The sequence below is a fragment of the Cervus canadensis genome, chromosome 4 (assembly GCF_019320065.1).
Source record: "Cervus canadensis isolate Bull #8, Minnesota chromosome 4, ASM1932006v1, whole genome shotgun sequence".
Lineage (NCBI taxonomy): Eukaryota > Metazoa > Chordata > Mammalia > Artiodactyla > Cervidae > Cervus > Cervus canadensis.
This window is the reverse complement of record NC_057389.1, coordinates 21,747,240-21,764,237: the sequence shown is the minus strand read 5'-3', so window position 1 is coordinate 21,764,237 and position 16,998 is coordinate 21,747,240. Positions and strand designations below refer to the sequence as shown.

The window sequence follows — 16,998 nt, the reverse complement described above, 5'->3', positions numbered from 1 at the left end:
GACTTTTAAAATATTCTTTCCATAGTTGCTACTTGATTACAAGGTATCATCATCATAAACCTTACTATGTGCCAGACCCTGTTCTAGGCACTTAAAAAATATTCAGTCATTTAACTGTCATAATAGCTATGTACTAGGTACTATTATTAAACCCCATTTAGAAAGGGGAAAAATAAAGAGGAAGAACACCTAAGTGATTTGTCCAGGGACATACAACTGGTGAGCAGTAGGAAGGGACACAAACTTGGGTAGTTTAGCTCCACTTTGGGAACAGGGGCTCCCAAGCACTGTTATGGTGCTTCCGCCAATATCCCATAATGCCTCTTAGACCATTTTGTCCTGGTGATTCACATATGCATTTTCTACCTTAGCTAGACTGTAAGTTTTGTGAGGTCACAGACGGTAGCTTCCCAACCTGTATCTCTCCTGGCATCACTATAAAGTTCTATATATTCTAGAAATTCAATAATTACTGCTAGAATAAAAATATCTACAGATAAAAGTGAAATTAAACTTCTGAAATACACATACTGGAAGCCCACTTATAAAGTTGGTTGGTAAAAATGGAATTAAAACTATGCACATATTTGATAACAATGTAAATCTAATGTCATCACTTATCATTAATGAAATGGCCATATTAATTTCTTTGCTACATTTAATAGCTTTCAACTGTCATTATAAGCATTTGATGCACAGAATAAACACACCTTTTCGTGTTTAAACCATTCTGCTTGTGTTATTTGGCCTTCTGTTATAAATAATACTGTAAATATTTCAAATCTCTAACCAATAGAAGGTAGTCAAATCAATATTGGCTATATAATAAATAAAGAATGGATGCAAATTTTATAGCAAAGAAATTAATTATTAATTTATATCTGCTTACTGTAACAAAAATTCATTGTTAGCTTTTTCTGAAGTTTAACAATGCTTCAGCCAAGATGGATAAATTATATATGAAAATAACTATTTAAAGTAAAAATGCTAATAAAACAATTATATTATTTAATACTTATGAATGTTATACAAATCTGTTATGTGTAGTAATTCATGCACTGTTCTTTCCATATGATACTCTAGCATGGCTATTACAGGTCATCTCACTATTATTTAGCAATATTAAAATAATTTTTTAGCAATTAAAATAGCAATATTTTCCATATTACAAAGGTTTTGCTGAAAAGCCAGAAGTGAATTTATTATCAGAGGTTAATTGTTTCCAAAACGGAATGTATCCTGCATAGCACAAATGACTCAACAATGAAAATTTTGTTCAAAAAGTGTGCATATAAAAGGCTTTGTCCCTGGAATGCAGCTCTAAGTGGCTCACTATCTAGGTTGAAAATGGCTATGCAGGGTTGTATGTCCTATTTTTCCATGCCTGCACTAAAGATACAATATGGGAATTCAGCTTGGTAATTACTAATACACCACACAGACACAATTACACCCTGTATGCGGCATGAAGGAATCACTTGTGGTCTGCAACCATTACAAAGAGCAGTAGGGGGCCACCACGCGAGACGACAAAATGCTTTATAAGACGGAAGGAGACCAGAGGAGTTGATGTACACAGATACAAGGACCTTGATTCTTCTAGCAATGATTTAAGTCTCTTTCCATCAATTATCGTCCTTTGTCTCAAGAGCCTTATCACCAGCAGCATTACAGGAACCAAGCAGAACAATGCTCAGACCCGTATAACCCCATGAACTGTGCTGACATTTCCACACCCTGTTGCTATGTTTGACCTGGTTATTCAGATTACTTAAGCAAAACAAAAAGAGAGAGAGAGAGAGAGAAAAAGCGTTACCATTGCAAAACTGGTGTATGTAATTTTTTTTTTTAAGGCTTACTCAGAATTCCGTTTCTCTAAACTGAAAACCATCCTACCTTCAAAAACGTTCCTTTTCAAAGTAGTTTCTGCTCCCTTTAAAAAATTAAAAGTGAAAACACGCTTGGATGCAAAGTATAGTTGTAAGAAAAGAGACTAAATATTGGTATATCAAGGGGCTACATACGTAACAAGAGAATTCTGCGTCCAAGGGAGCTAAACTAAAATAAGTCAGCCACTCTTTTTAGCTACAATGAGTCACAGGAATAATTTTCTTTCTGCGAAACTCTTTAAAGTTTCGAGTTTAATTGCAAGCAGTAATCAGTTTTTATTGCAACAGTTTCCTCCTGATTATTACATGATGTACATTATTTTACAATACTTTCATTTAAGATGCGTTTTTGAAATACATGTTATAATTATGGATTTTTAAGACCTTAGGAAAGTTAGTTATGGCAGTTGGTCAGATTTCTGTGAAACAAAGCCTTGTCTTTTAGAAAATGTTTACAACCTATGAGAAAAAAAAATGTGTCCTGGGGCTAAAATGTTTATTGGCACCTAGAAGTCTGAAGGGAGACTCAGGCCTGCGGTTTTTGGAGGGTACTTTATCATCGCTGCGTTCTCAAAGGTTTCTCTGAATGAATAGAACTGGATTACTCAGCCTTCTATTCCACGCCTATTCCTCTCCATTTTCCTTGGCACGAACTAGAGCCAGGCTATTTTTAGTTAGGCAGTTTTCTATTTTTAGACAACTACCAGTTAGAAGACATTTGTTCGGAAAAAATTTAAAAACACACACACACACAAAGGGAGGAGGGAAAGAAGCTTCTCTTCACATATTGTAAAGCAGCCTTCAACCTGTAACTCCAGGCATTTCAGCTGCTTTCAATCTTGGAAAAATAAAGAAAAATTCAGAGTTCAGGGTTTTAAAAATAAACCTTCCCTCTGGCAAACAGACCAAAATACAACAAGCTGTTACTATGTGAAACAGCGGACTACAAAAACAAAGAACATTCTCCAATGATTGAACTGCGAGAAAGGTTGTAGAACTATTAGGTTATATGAATGTTACACAGGCATGTAACAATTTTCCAGCCTCTCAGCCAGAGGGAGGGTGTTTTAGAAATTAGGGAGGGGGTAGAGGGATCCTCATTTGTACAGTTAAGATGAGGATATCCCACACAGCCTGAAAGTTTCCCTTCTCAACACCAGAGACCCTTTTGTCAAACTTAAAGGTAATTATAGTCACTGCATTTTTCAAACATTTGTATTCTATAGAATTTCCCTAAAAATTAAAACCACATGTTTACAGAGAAATGACATATTAAAAAAAAAAATCCAGTGTCAATAGGAAACAAAATTAAAGCCTGCTACATATACACATAGCTGTGTGTGTGTGTGTATGCATTTGTATATCTCTAAATCATTACCTTTATTAGTCTTGCTTTTACTTTACATGGGGGAAAAATGACTTGCAGACTGGTTCAGCCTATCAACTTACTCTACTTATCTTTCAAAGTTGTGTTTTCCCCTCTAACCCACCATGAGATGGATGTTTTCATGGGCTCACAACTGAAATTACTTTCTTTTCCTTCAGTTATCCTGCTGCAGCCTAAGTCTTTTCGCAGTTCAAACTGGTGGATAGGATAGTCACCGGTGCATCACCAGTAACTAGCACAAAGTTTTAGCACCTGATCTTCATGTTCATGTATATCTGCTGAATGCGGGAACAAATACTGCGCATGCTGTGTCCACAACGGCATATCGGCCCTGGAGGACCGTGGACTCCTCATGATCACTGTCACGTTTCCAATATGCACTCAGCACAATGCCTCGCACGTAGGGAACACTTCACAAATGCTTGTGGAAAAAACATCAATTCACTGGCCTTTATTAGATCCTTTTAATTTATGTAAGTGCTATCATTATTTATATAAGAATGCAATATTTATTAAGGCATTCCCTGATGGCTCAGTGGGTCAAGAATCTGCCTGTGATGCAGGAGACGCAATTTCGATCCCTGGGTCGGGAAGATCCCCTGGAGGAGGAAATGGCAACCCACTCCAGTATCTTTGCCTGGCGAACCCATGGACAGAGGAGTCTGGTGGGCTACATGTTCAGGGGGTCAAAACTGAGCGACTAAGCACACATAACTATTAATAGAAAATGCTATATAATTATTCTCAATATAAAAAACTGCTGCTTCTCTGTCCTTTGGTAAAACAGCTTAAATTTCCTGAACTTTTCCCTTGATGTTGAAAATAAAGACATCTTACCTAACTTAAGGGCTTCCCTCGTAGCTAAGTGGGTAAAGAATCTGCAATGCAGAAGACCTGGGTTCGACCCCTGGGTCAGGAAGATCCTCTGGAAAAGGAAATGGCAACCCACCCCGGTATTCTTGCCTGGAGAATCCCATGGACAGAGGAGCCTGGCAGGCTGCAGTCCATGGGGTCGCACAGAGTTGGACACGACTTAGCGTCTAAACCACCACCTAACATAACAGTTGACAGTGGGCTCTGACATCGTTTACAGCCATAATCATCCCATCAGCCCTGTGAGCCAGGATGGGTCAGAGTGGACCAACTAACTCAGAAAGTTGAACAAGTCAGCCCAGGTTATAGAACTAACGTGTGGCGTTGCCATAACCAGAACTAATCTCTCTCCAAATCTGTGGGGCTTTTAAAGTTCTTTCCTACAAGTGAAATTTAAAGGAGAACTCTCACGGTAACGCTTCCAACAACATTCTTTAGGAAAATCGCTCTGCAGCTTTCTTTTTCCCCATGTGAAATTAATTCAGAACCACCACCTTTAAGGAGAATCTAGTCACGAAGGCTGGGAGAAGATAAAATTCCCCGCATACCTAATTAGGAAACATGAGCCTGCGTACGCATGCGCACTCCCTTTCCGGTGGGAAAGCTTAGAGTTGACCTAGTTTCTTTCTGCTCTCCTAGGACTGTCCTTTCCTGTCCCTTCCTCCGTTTTTCCTTCTTCCTCAGGGTTATTTCAACTTCAGTGTTCCCTCCATCCTCTCATCTTGACCCACACAGAATCCCACTGACTTGACAAATATGCCATTCCTGGGAGTAAATGACTCAGCGTTCCTGATTGATCCTCCCCGCCCTGGCACAGACCCTAACACCCAGCAGGGATGCAGCCAATGCCTGCAGTGGGAATGAAAGATGGAATGGCCGGTGCAACCTCCCCAGCTCACAGGTCCTTTATTATGTGGTATCCATCAACCATCACGCTAGCTACCTCATCAACAAGAGCGCTGGGTTTGCCAGCTTCATTCTTACACCAGGGCTGCTGAACAGAAGGTTTCTGGGGTGATGAGCATTTCTGGACCCATCTTGACCAACGGAAGCCACTAGTCACATGTCGATATGGGGCACTTGAAATGTGGCCCGTTAGAGTGAAGAACTAAACTATTGATTTTATTAATTTCAATTAATTAAAATGTAAATAGCCACCTGTAGCCATTAGTGCAGATCTGTTTCCTTTCATCTGAAACCTGGTTGTATTAATCCAAAGAGAATTCCCATGACAGAAATGACTGACTTTGTCAGGCCATAGGCGCTAAATATATTACTTATTTACAAATGTGTACAGGTAACCTTGAAAAGGGTTTGGTTGCTGGAACTAAAGGGAATAGAGACTGGGGTTGGTTTTAGATTGGAGCTCATTCTCCAGGAAACTTTGACCTGAGTTTTTCTCTCCTAAATGGTTTTCTTGAGGCCACAGTGATGGCATTTGTTTATGACTAAGAGGCATTTGTATGGTATATCAAAAAATAAAGTTTTAAATTCAGAAATTCTTGAATAAGAGTTACTATTATTCATTTTGATATAAGGTTTTTTGTAATAATATTTTATCAGATGTGAGGGAAAAAACCAAATACCCATTGTAGAGTTTACTGTTTACAGTGTTTCTTACCCTAAAACAGTAGCTCTAAATAGTTACTGAGTTTATTTACTAAAACATAAAGATAAGAGATTTAATTGATATGAAGAGGCTTTCAGAATCTAATTAACCTCCCAGCTAGTCATTAACTCTATGACCTTTAGAAATAATTGACAGGGATTTTTTTTTTTCTCTTATTGAAAACTTCCATTAGGTGGCTAAACTTCGGAGTAACACAGAATACACTAAATGCCGTTGAGACGTGACTGGATAACATGCCAAACAGCTATTAGTAAAATGAGATATATTCCCAATAAGATAATCTATCCACCCAATCTGCTGCATCCATATGCAGCACTTGCCTAATTATAGGACTTTTAATGATGGAGTCTGGAGTCTTTTCAGAATGTCCTATGAATTACTTTGATCATGAGGGTAATGAGGAATGCATAGCTGCCACCACTCTCTGTACCCACTGCTAACCATAGACATCACACTTGCCTGCCGATTCTGGTCTTGAACTCAGAATCTTCCTTGTCACTTGCACTTGGGAGCCACTAGCAACTGATGGGCATGCACAACGGAGGGGCAGGAGATGCAGTGCTCACTTCACTGTATAACAGGCCTTTTATATTGTGCTTCCAAAAATGTAATGTGCTTGCTTTCAAGAGTTAGTTTAACCATGTATGGGTTTAAAAACATTTTTTTTATGGTATGAAAAATGTTCACAAATGTACTTTCAAACTCCACGCTGGAGAAAATAGATATTTGGAAAGGCTCTGGTTCCTTGCTACTCAGTTTGGTTCACAGACTAGCAGGATCAATTATCATCTGGGAGCTTGTCGGAAATACAGACTCTTGGGCCCTGCCCTGTGCTCACTGAATCAGAATCAGCCTTTAAGCAAGATCCCCCCCAGTGATTCAGATTGGGCCGGAGGCATTTTGTCTGAGACCCTCTGAACTCTCTTGTTAGATCCTGGCCGAAGTATCACCATCGCTTCTCTTTTTCCCAGGAATCTACATATGTTGGTCTGAAAGTCTTTTTACTTTCCACCAGGACTACAAGAAATATCTCTACGTGGTCCCCTGTGCCTTTTTTTTTTTTTCCTTACATAAAGTGAGGAAGTGAAAGTTGCTCAGTCGTGTCCAACTCTTTGTGACCCCAATACACTATACAGTCCATGGAATTCTCCAGGCCAGAATACTGGAGTGGGTAGTGCCTTTCCCTTCTCCAGGGATCTTCCCAACCCAGGGGTTGAACCCAGGTCTCCTGCCTTGCAGGCGGATTCTTTACCAGTTGAGCCACAAGGGAAGCCCAAGAATACTGGAGTGGGTAGCCTATTCCTTCTACAGTGGATCTTCCTGACCCAGGAATTGAACTGGGGTCTCCTGCATTGCAGGTGGATTCTTTACCAACTGAGCTATGAGGGAAGCAACAGCCTTTATCCATCTCTGGTTCTCTTGAAAGAGTCTTACCTTTCATTATTATTAGAACATATCTGATTTCAATGAAGAAAATTTGGCAAATTTTAATATTTATACCATAATGATCACCAGTAAGTTGTTTATATATTTTTTAATATATACACATAAGTATATATACACAGGTATAGATGTATCTGTATATATCCATCCATATATATATATATATCTCCATGCATACATGCTCAGTAGCTCAGGTGTGGCCAACTCTTTGTGACCCTATGGACTCCCACCAGGAGCCCACCAGGCTCCTCTATCAGAGGAATTTTCCAGACAAAAATACTGGAGTATTTTTCCTTCTCCATTCCTTCTCCAGGGGATCTTCCTGACCTAGGGGATTCAACCCATGTCTCCTGCATCTCCTGTATTGACAGGCAGATTCTTTACCACTGAGCCACCTGGAAAGCCCCATATATATGTGTATATATATGTACATATACATAATATTTATTAAATGTCTACAATATGCTATACATTGAGCTGGCAGTTGAAGTTATAAATAAAACATCATCATGTCCTTCACAGAGAGGAAGTAAGTTTATAATAATAATTCTTAAAAATACAGTGAGGCAGTTGAAATAAATAAACATCCTTTGATTAAAGACTCATCATCTTTTATTCTGACTCTAGGCAGGATTCTGCAATTGTTCCTAAAGCTTCACTTTTGAGTATTTCATAGCCATATACTTAGTCCAACCCTAAGGAAATAAGAATATTCCACTCTTTGATATCTTATTTGATATGTTTTAAAACCAAATAATGTTACCTTTACCTAAGGACTGTCAATGGCTAGAATGCAACATTTGGTTCAAATGTGCAGTCCAACACCAAGTTGTAGGTGTCATGAACTCTGTAAATATTGATAATGATGATTCAGGTTAAATATGTTTCCCCCTTTCACTTTCAGATACTGAGTGAAAAAAACAATGAGGACTTTGGTTTGTTCCAATTCAAGGTGATTCATGTAAAACAATAACAATAAAATGGTGATGGTTAATAATATAAAGCAGTTTCACTACTGACAAAAGGCTGTATTTTGAAACCTATTGTCTTTTCTGCTCCTACTATTATTAAATAATTTTCTTTTTTATATTAAATAATTTTCTGTTGATTCTGTTAGTACTAAGCCATTAGAGCTGTGTAACGAGAAAGATGAGAGGAAATGTGTTATTGCCTTGTGCATATAACTTGAGTAATCTAACATGCACTTTATTTGTTCAACAGTGATTTTCTTAATAAATGACATGTGAAGCAGCTTTTCATGTTTATAAAATATATGCAAATTAAGCAAGTGCATTATTTTTAAAAAGGAATGGATTTTCAAATTTGATATACAGAAATTCATTGTGGATTGATGATAAATATGAATACATTTTAGAACTGTTTCTTTTAGACTTTGGGGAACAAATATAAATTTGATTTACAGAGACAAGCAAAAGTCTTTTAAAGATATATAAACAAAAAACAAACATTACAACTTAGGAGAAATATGCAAAACCTTTTCTTTTACTGTTTTTAACAAAATAACTTTTTTCTTGTTTTCCTTAGAAGCCTCAACACTGAAGGTTTAAATCTTCATGAAATATACTAATCCTTCAATTTTCAATACTATCTATCCAAAAGCAATTATATGTTTAGTTTAACAGAGGACAAGGCAGAATTACTGAGCTACTTGCAATAAAGACTATTTTAATTATAATTCATAGTAATCTAAGAAGAATTTTTAATGTAGCTCAAGAATATTACTTCTCTAAGTTTCTGGAAAAAAACTGCTTTTCTGAAGAAATTAATTACTAATTATAAAGTTAAATACTAGCCTATGCTGTTTCAAGTAAGTTTAAAATAGTAACAAGGAAGACCTACCATCCTTCCGTTCACAAGCTTCACATTTAAAAAAACAGCACGCATTACCTAGTTCACGTGACTTGTGCTCCCTGTCAGCCTGGACAACTCAAAAGAACTTTCGAACCAGACGGTAAGCTTACTGATTGACTCTGTGGTTACTGGTGTGGGGGCAAAATGTGCTTTCAGTTTTACGATGAGTGTGTAATTCCAGACTGGTGTCTCTCAAAGTGAACATTTATGCTTTGGATTCTAAACTCTCAAGCCTACGCAGTTCTTCACCTCTGAAATGCACTGTTCTAATTTCACACTGCAGAATTAATCCTGGTGTTGATTTGAAAACACAACTAGTTTAAATGCCTCCTTTTTCAGATTTCAGTCTAGATCAGTGCTGTCTCACAGAACTTTCTGGATATCAATGTATTCTACATCTTCCCTTGTCCCATTTGCCGGTCACTAGCCACATGTGACATCTATGGGGTCGCATAGAGTCAGACACTACTGAAGTGACTTAGCAGCAGCAGCAGCAGCCACATGTGGCCAGTGGCTACTGTATTAGATGGTACAGATCTAGATCACTGTAGTTTTTGATAGTGCTTTGATGAAACTTATAAAATTTTAGTGAACTGTTTCATTGGAACTGTAAAAACATTTTTATACTTTAAACGAGTAACATTATGCTATACGACAATCCCATGGCTATATCCTATTATTAAGTGTCTTCCCCTGTTTATTTTTTCTACAGATATATTCTGATGGTCTAACACTCTCTCAGCCTCACGTTAAGCCCTGGAGATGTGATGGAAAACAAAATGTGCACTGGCCCTGCCTTCCAGAAGCTTAAAAATCTAGTGTGGAACAAGCAATTGGATAATAGCTTCAACAGTGCTTTGATAGAGAACACAGAACATATTAGATTCCTATATTATAATATAGGAAAAACAATAAACACAAGTTACAGAGCATCTCCAGGATATTTCCAAGAGTATAAACTGGGGCCTGACTTGAATGAAGGATAAATAAAAGCCAAGTAAAGGCCGAGTAAGGAATGTTGAAGACAAAACAAACAGGGCCTGGAGAAGTTGAAGGATATAAGCGTCATCAGATGGCTTGAATACAGGATGGGAACTGGGTGAGGGGGTGGCTGAGGGAAATAACAAAAGGTGAGGCTAGAGAAGAAGAGAATTACAGAGGCTAGATCACGCATGACCTTGTGAGCAATCTTGACCAAGAGACCTTGAGGGGCCTTGGTTACGTTCCTATCTCCATGCATTCCATGGCACATAGCACATGGCAGGAATTCAGCCAATCTTTGTTCAGTGAATGCATGAAATAATGAAAATTCAACAAATGATCAAACATATAAGTGAATGTTCTTTTTCTTTTAGGAAAAGTATCTGTGTAACATATACCTATAAAGCATATATATTTTCATGTATCTATATTTTTATAAGCATAAAATTGAAACCTATTTAATTGGGTTATATAAGGAAAGCTCATGTAAAAGAGACATATTTTGACATTTTATATCTACTTCTGACTTTTGTAATACAGAGTTTGTAAAGTCCAATTCCACTATTGGCTGAATTTGCTTTTCAACAAAAATAATTCTTAATTTTTACCAACTATGTAAAGGTAGTTAACTTATTGATAACCTCCAGGAGCACTGTGGAATACTAAAGTGTATTTTTAAGGCCTTTGCAGACTCAATTCAGGCCTTAATTATTACTGTGCAAGGAGACATTTTGCTAGAACTGTCTTTAAATCCAAAAACAGGAATCAGGTAACAGAAAATAAAATTCCATGTAAATATCATCTCTCATTCTCCCCTTTCTTTTTGCCCCCCTCACTCGCACGCTCCCTTGCTCACCCACACACAGACTCTCCTTCTCATCCTTGCATCTCAAAGAGAAAAGCCAGTAATCTTCTACTGAGAGAGCTGTGAATCAAAGGTTCTTTCTGCAAGGGTAACATCCATCTTTTTGATTTCCCAGGGAGCAGCTCAGGTTCTTACGTTTTATCCCACGGCCACACAGAGTCACTTAGTCACTAGCCCAGACTAGATGAGCCGCTCAAACAGAATTACTGAGTCACTGAGGGGTGAGAGGTTCCCTCCTGGCCAGGTGCTAAGTGATGCTCCCAAGTGGGTTTTGTGGTTAGAAAACATGCGCTGGAAATGAGGTAACCTGTCTGGGACTTCTGTCTCTCCAAGGATCACCTGGAATGATCTGGTGGTCAACGACCTGTCTGAAGTTTTGCTGAACTGTTTAGCGGAAGCCTTCCTTTCAGCAGTTTGTATTACTTTAATGAGATTATTGCTCCTTTGCCCTCCGATTGTTCCCAAGCTAATTTTTGCCTGTTTCATATCCTTAACACGAAGGCCTGTCTCCCAGTTCAGAAGTCCTTGAGCAGTACTGAACATAAGCTGGTGCCTGCTAAATCCTTGCTGAGTGAAGAAATGGCTCTACAGGCTTACAGTGTGTCCCCTGGGACCTGAGATCTTCAGTTCATCCTGAAGGGCTCAGCCCCACGTCTCCTTCCAGAAAGAACCCAGCATCAACTGTGGGAGTCGGCAGGCAGCCAAGAGAACCAGGAGTGGCGCTAGACAGGCGCAAGGGGATGAAGGAAGCAGTTTCTGAATACCATCAGAGCCTCCACTGAATTTCCACAGCCTCACCAGCTACCATTTTGGGTAAATAACCTAGTATACTTGTCATATAGTTAAATAAAATGGACTTTCTTCAAAGGAAGTGTTTTTAATACAACAATTGTTTTTTTTTTCTCCCCTAACCAGTGGATTAAAAACTTAACACATTTACAAAATCTGGCATATTTATATATTGTATCTAAACAGATATTCAAGCTGCATTATAATATAATAATAAAAAAAACCCCGATCCCAGTCTGTCTATTAAGTCTTTGTAAGTCTTTGTGCCATTGTAACAGTAGTGCTAATTATCAAGCAAAGACATGATAATTACGAAGAGCTTTTTTGCTAAAAGAAGGAATCTCTTTCAACACCCACGCGCTGCACAATTTCCTATGACCCTGTAACACTACTCTGGTATGGCCCAGAAATTTGTATTTCAGGCTGAAAACTGGGAATCATGTTATTCCTCTCTCTTCGCAGATCTTTTTTTTTCTTGTGAGTAAACTGTTTTCAGAGGGTTAAGGGAGAGGGATAATGGTCCAAATGGGAAATATAAAACTAATGACCCTTCATGAAACATATTATGCTCCTCATTAAACTTCCTCAGTTAAGTGTATTCCATTAAATTAAAATAAATAGGATTTAAAATTTTACCCAGGAGTAGTAAACTATCCTAACTTTCAACTTTGTGTTAGATCTGTTCTAAGAATAGATTTCTCAAGTCTCTGATGCTTCGAAGGTTCTTAGCCTGCAACACAATTTATGTCTTCATCTTGCAGAGGTCTTCAAACTTCGTGTGTTTAAGAATTACTTTGGGAAACTTAATACAAATACAGCTTCCCACCGAGATCCCTTCTTCTTCACCAAGGATCTCAGGCACACTGATTTCAGTGAAATGCACTTTAAAAAATACTCTCTGTGCTTTTGTGGTACAAACTTTGTCAAGCTTAGGGATCCCACTTGACTGCTTTCTCCATCATCTCAGTTATTACTACAGTGTGGGAAAGTCAAATGGTGAAGACTCTTGTGATTCAGGTAGTGGAGCAGGCCAGTCCCGAATCACAATATGTGATTTTCAGAGAATCAAAGCATCTCTAGTTTTGGTTTAGGAGCCTCAGAATGTCTTTTTGAGAGATTTAGAACTTTAATCTATTGATATTAAGGGCAGGATAATGATGGAATTGCTACTCTACTCTACTATTTGCTTTTTAAAGAATTACATTGTACAAAACTTTCAAACTCACTGTCCTCACTTCTGAGAGGAGAAAACTTCAGACCTGAGAAGTAGCCAGCTTGTCACCCAGTAAGACTGGGCAAGGCAAGCCCTGTGACTTTCAACTCCATGTTCTTCTCATGACTGTGAAGAAGTCTGGTTGAGACACCCATCTGTCCCAGAATATGAAAATCTCTAGAGTATGTGAAGTTTTAACTCTCCTTTAAAGCAGAGTATATTCCTGGGCAAAGTCCACAGAAGATAATTTTATAGATTTTTAAACTCCTAGGAAAACAAACCTAAAAAGTCAAGTTTTCACCTAGATTAATACAGTTCAACTGCATTTCCCACCATATGAAGGACAGGCGCAGTTCAAGTTTGATGACAAATTCCAATTTGATTTTTTTTGTTGCTCTTCAATGTTTATTGTAATGATTTTGGTAATGAAGTGGAGTTCTGATTACAGAGTTCTGTCTTCAGAACTAATGTTAACTGTGTGTGAATGTATACAAGCATGCATGTGAAGGCACTTTCACACATGAAAACACTTATGAGGTTTGACAGCTGTTAATATTTATGTATTTTCACATTTATATCTGTGCATGAATAAAATGCTATCTGAAATACATACTAGGTAAATTTTATAAATGATCTTAAATTTCAAGATCAAGGCAAGCCCACAATTAGAATCATCAGTGAAACACTAAATGTGTAGCAATGCAAATCTGAAAGTATTTTAAAATACACATATTAGGTCTACTTATCATCTACTTTTGTTTCTCTGAAATTATTTGCTTGGTCTTATTAGGCAAAAAATTTTAAAAAAATTAAAAAACTTTCAAGTAAAAGTAAAGAAATGAGAATTAATCTTAGACAATTATAACAGGTAAAAGAGAAGATGGATGTAAGAGGCAGATTAATTTGATCAGGAACAGAACTACATTTTTTCATAATATGGGACCAGTTAAAGCAATGGCAAGAATAACTTGTATTCTGGTAGACTGATTCTGAATACATACTTCTGAAACATTTACTTTCTCTTAATTCTGGAAAAGCAGTCATAATCAAGGAAACCATGAGGAGAAAGACAGGTGGGGAAAATAGATGGGGACATCTTATCTCTGAATAATGGGGATATATACCTCATTATACCTCTTCCTTTTTGGTTTAGTAGTCATTGCTTACGAAGGGTACTATAAGGCAATAACATTTAAATAGGATACATGTGGGAAACATTTAAAATTGTACGGCAATGTTACTTATGGTAACAGATAAAAAATATTTTTGAGTTTCAACATGGTGCTTACTTATTTTTGGCACAATGGAACCATGTTTTAAATCTAACTTGGATAAAACACCAAGTGACATTTAGAAATTCATTTTCATCAGATTTCTGACTCCACGTGTATCAATAGCACTATATTAAATTACATGATTTGGGGGAAAAAACACTTCTGGGAGAATAACTGTCTTTACTCTTTCAGCAAGAATATATTAGGAAGAATGAATTAGAAAGAAGAGACAATGTGAAAACCAAATGAAAAGTTACGGTGAGCTCACTTTTTTTCTTTGACTATGCTGTCAAAGCATACACTTAAAAGAAATCATGAGAAGTATATACTTTAGTATATACTTAAAAGAAATCATGAGAAGTCATCTAAAATGTGGGTGAGCTGTCCCGTAGCCACACTTCCCATCTCTGGTGGCCTGACACTGGGGTGGACAAGGACGACTCAAGAAGGATGAGATTAATAACCTGACAAGGTGCCTGATTTCTAGCAAGGAGCAGACTCACCGAGTCCGACTATTATACCGCTCTCACTTTGCATTGGGAGATAGAGAGAGAGGGTGGAGTAATAACTGGGGCAATAACTCTGGGTACACCTGCGGGCATATACACATTTTAGGAGAAGGAGGCTGTGCTTGTGTGCAGGCAGGGAGGAGAGGAGGGAAGGTCTGGAGGCAGGCGGCTGTGCCCGGGCGTGGGGCCCAGCGGGCGCGCGCGCACGCTCACCTCCACGATGTCCGAGTTCGTCCGGCTCTCGTGCGGCTCGTTGTACTCCGTGTACTTGAGCAGCACCTTGTCCATGTCCGTGCTGGCGTACTGAAACAGCTTGTTGGTGCTGTTGAAAATGATCAGCGCAATCTCACAGTCACATAGCACGCTCAGCTCGTATGCCTTCTTCATCAACCCAAATTTCCTCTTTGTAAACGTCACCTGGAAGCAAGCAAGCAGGCGGGTTTTTTTCAGACAGGGAGAAAAAGCACGCCTTGAAACACAAAACACTACTTTTTTCCCTTCGTAACACCAAGTGTGTCGTGATCGGAGCCCTTGGCACTAACGCGTCTGGAAAGAGAGCAAAGAGATCTAAATCTAATTTCTGCTTAGAACTGGAAAATGTGTGATTTCTAGCTTGTTGCTAAATGCAGAAGCTAAATGCCAGATTTCGTGTAGGGCGTTATAATGATGGTGACCTGGGAGCTGTTTCGTTGAGCAATTCAAGATTAAAAAAAAAAAGTCAATTTCAGCAGTGTTAGCGTACTTCTTAATTATAAATCTGAAACTTCTATTTTGGCTACGTGAAGACTGGACATGACATTATGGACATAGTATTTTAGATCTGTGTTCAAAACTTCTCAAAATTGTTTAGTCTCACGCCGTTTAACTGAAAACACTTGAAGAGATCTGACTGTACTTTCAGACAGAGTAGTATTCTGTTTTCTAGAAATCCAGCAGGGAGCTGGGAAGAGCTTTAGCCATAACACTGTTAGGGTCTTGGTTTCGTTCTTCTGTGTCCCTTTCTTCCTCTCCCAAGCCAGAAATTCTACTGTTATCTTTGCCTTTCTCTTCTTTTACTCCAATCTAGACCAAGTCCCATAATTCCTTTCCTCAAAACATTTCTCAGGTTCACGCTTCCTCGTCTATTTCCCCGACGTCTTTATCATTCCCGTCTTTATCAGCTTCCTGTCCTAGGCAATCTTCCTGTCTGAAACCATTGCCTCCTCACTTCATCCTAATCTTCAAAACCTCCCTCTTGTCACTGCCTTTTCTTCCTAATGAGTCGGCTACAGGAGCTCCTCTGGCTTCAAACACTTCCACCTGCCAATGCAACCAACTACAAGCATGCATTTCACTGTTCGCAATTTCAGTCTTCTCTTGAGTAAACTCCACTTTGCCCACCCAAAACCATGAACGTTCTTAAGTATAAGCCTGTATACTTTGTGGTCCAGTGTTTCCCAGCAGGTCTTTTGTAGAATAGCATTTCTATAAAATTCCCCTTGAGACTGAAGTTCAAGGGTTCAATATGGGTAGGAAATGAGGCACAGTGGTATATTAAGGGCTAAGCAACTTTTTAAAACTTCAACCTCCTTTCCAAACTTATTGTTGACAGAATGTTTATTTCTTTGCTTATTTATTTGAGGAGCACTTGCTGTCATTCTTCAGAACAAGGTTTCTGAAGTATCTATCTGGGGAAATCCTGACTGACTGAATTATTATTATCAAAGGTGAGGCTTTAAATTTTTCCCCCTCACCTTCAAATCCAACTTATCGTGCAGAGGTCAGCTCAGCGTTATCTACTACCTACCTGCTTGTAATTCCTAAATCTTGAGTCCTTATTTGTCTCCAGAAACCCAATGGATGTCCTCCACTCCTGTGTCTATTTACAAGTTTTAGGAATGTCATACTCCCAAAGTGCAAATTTCATCTTTAACCTCGAATCTGCCCCCCTTCCTGGGTCCCCGATCTCATCATAAACTCAGTCACCCAAACCAGAGACTACTGAGTGGACTGCAGACGCACCCCATCCCACACTCCTAAAACATGCGTTGATAGGAAGTAGGGACTAGCAGACAGAAAAGCTGACTTCCTGGTCTCCTCACTGCCCACCCCCCCACTTTTGTTAATACTTGTTTTACCTATCATCTTTTGCTTTTTCTTATAGTTTTACATTTTATAACTTGTATGACTTTCTGGGTGATCATTGGCTTAATGTCTGTCTTCCACTATGCTGCACATTCCATAAGAGCATGGACCATTTTTATTTTGCCCACTGCTGTATCCCCAGTGCCTAG

At 38.5% G+C, this 16,998-nt stretch overlaps 1 protein-coding gene across 14 annotated transcripts in view; it reads right to left on the bottom strand.

Moving 5' to 3' along the window:
- MEF2C (myocyte enhancer factor 2C) overlaps positions 1-16,998 on the bottom strand; it is a 174,527-nt gene that overhangs the window by 64,940 nt on the left and 92,589 nt on the right. For all 14 annotated transcript variants that reach the window (XM_043464692.1, XM_043464689.1, XM_043464690.1 and 11 more), the window contains one exon: positions 14,939-15,142. In XM_043464692.1, the coding sequence (XP_043320627.1) occupies positions 14,939-15,142 (204 nt within the window). The remainder of the gene's footprint in view (positions 1-14,938; positions 15,143-16,998) is intronic.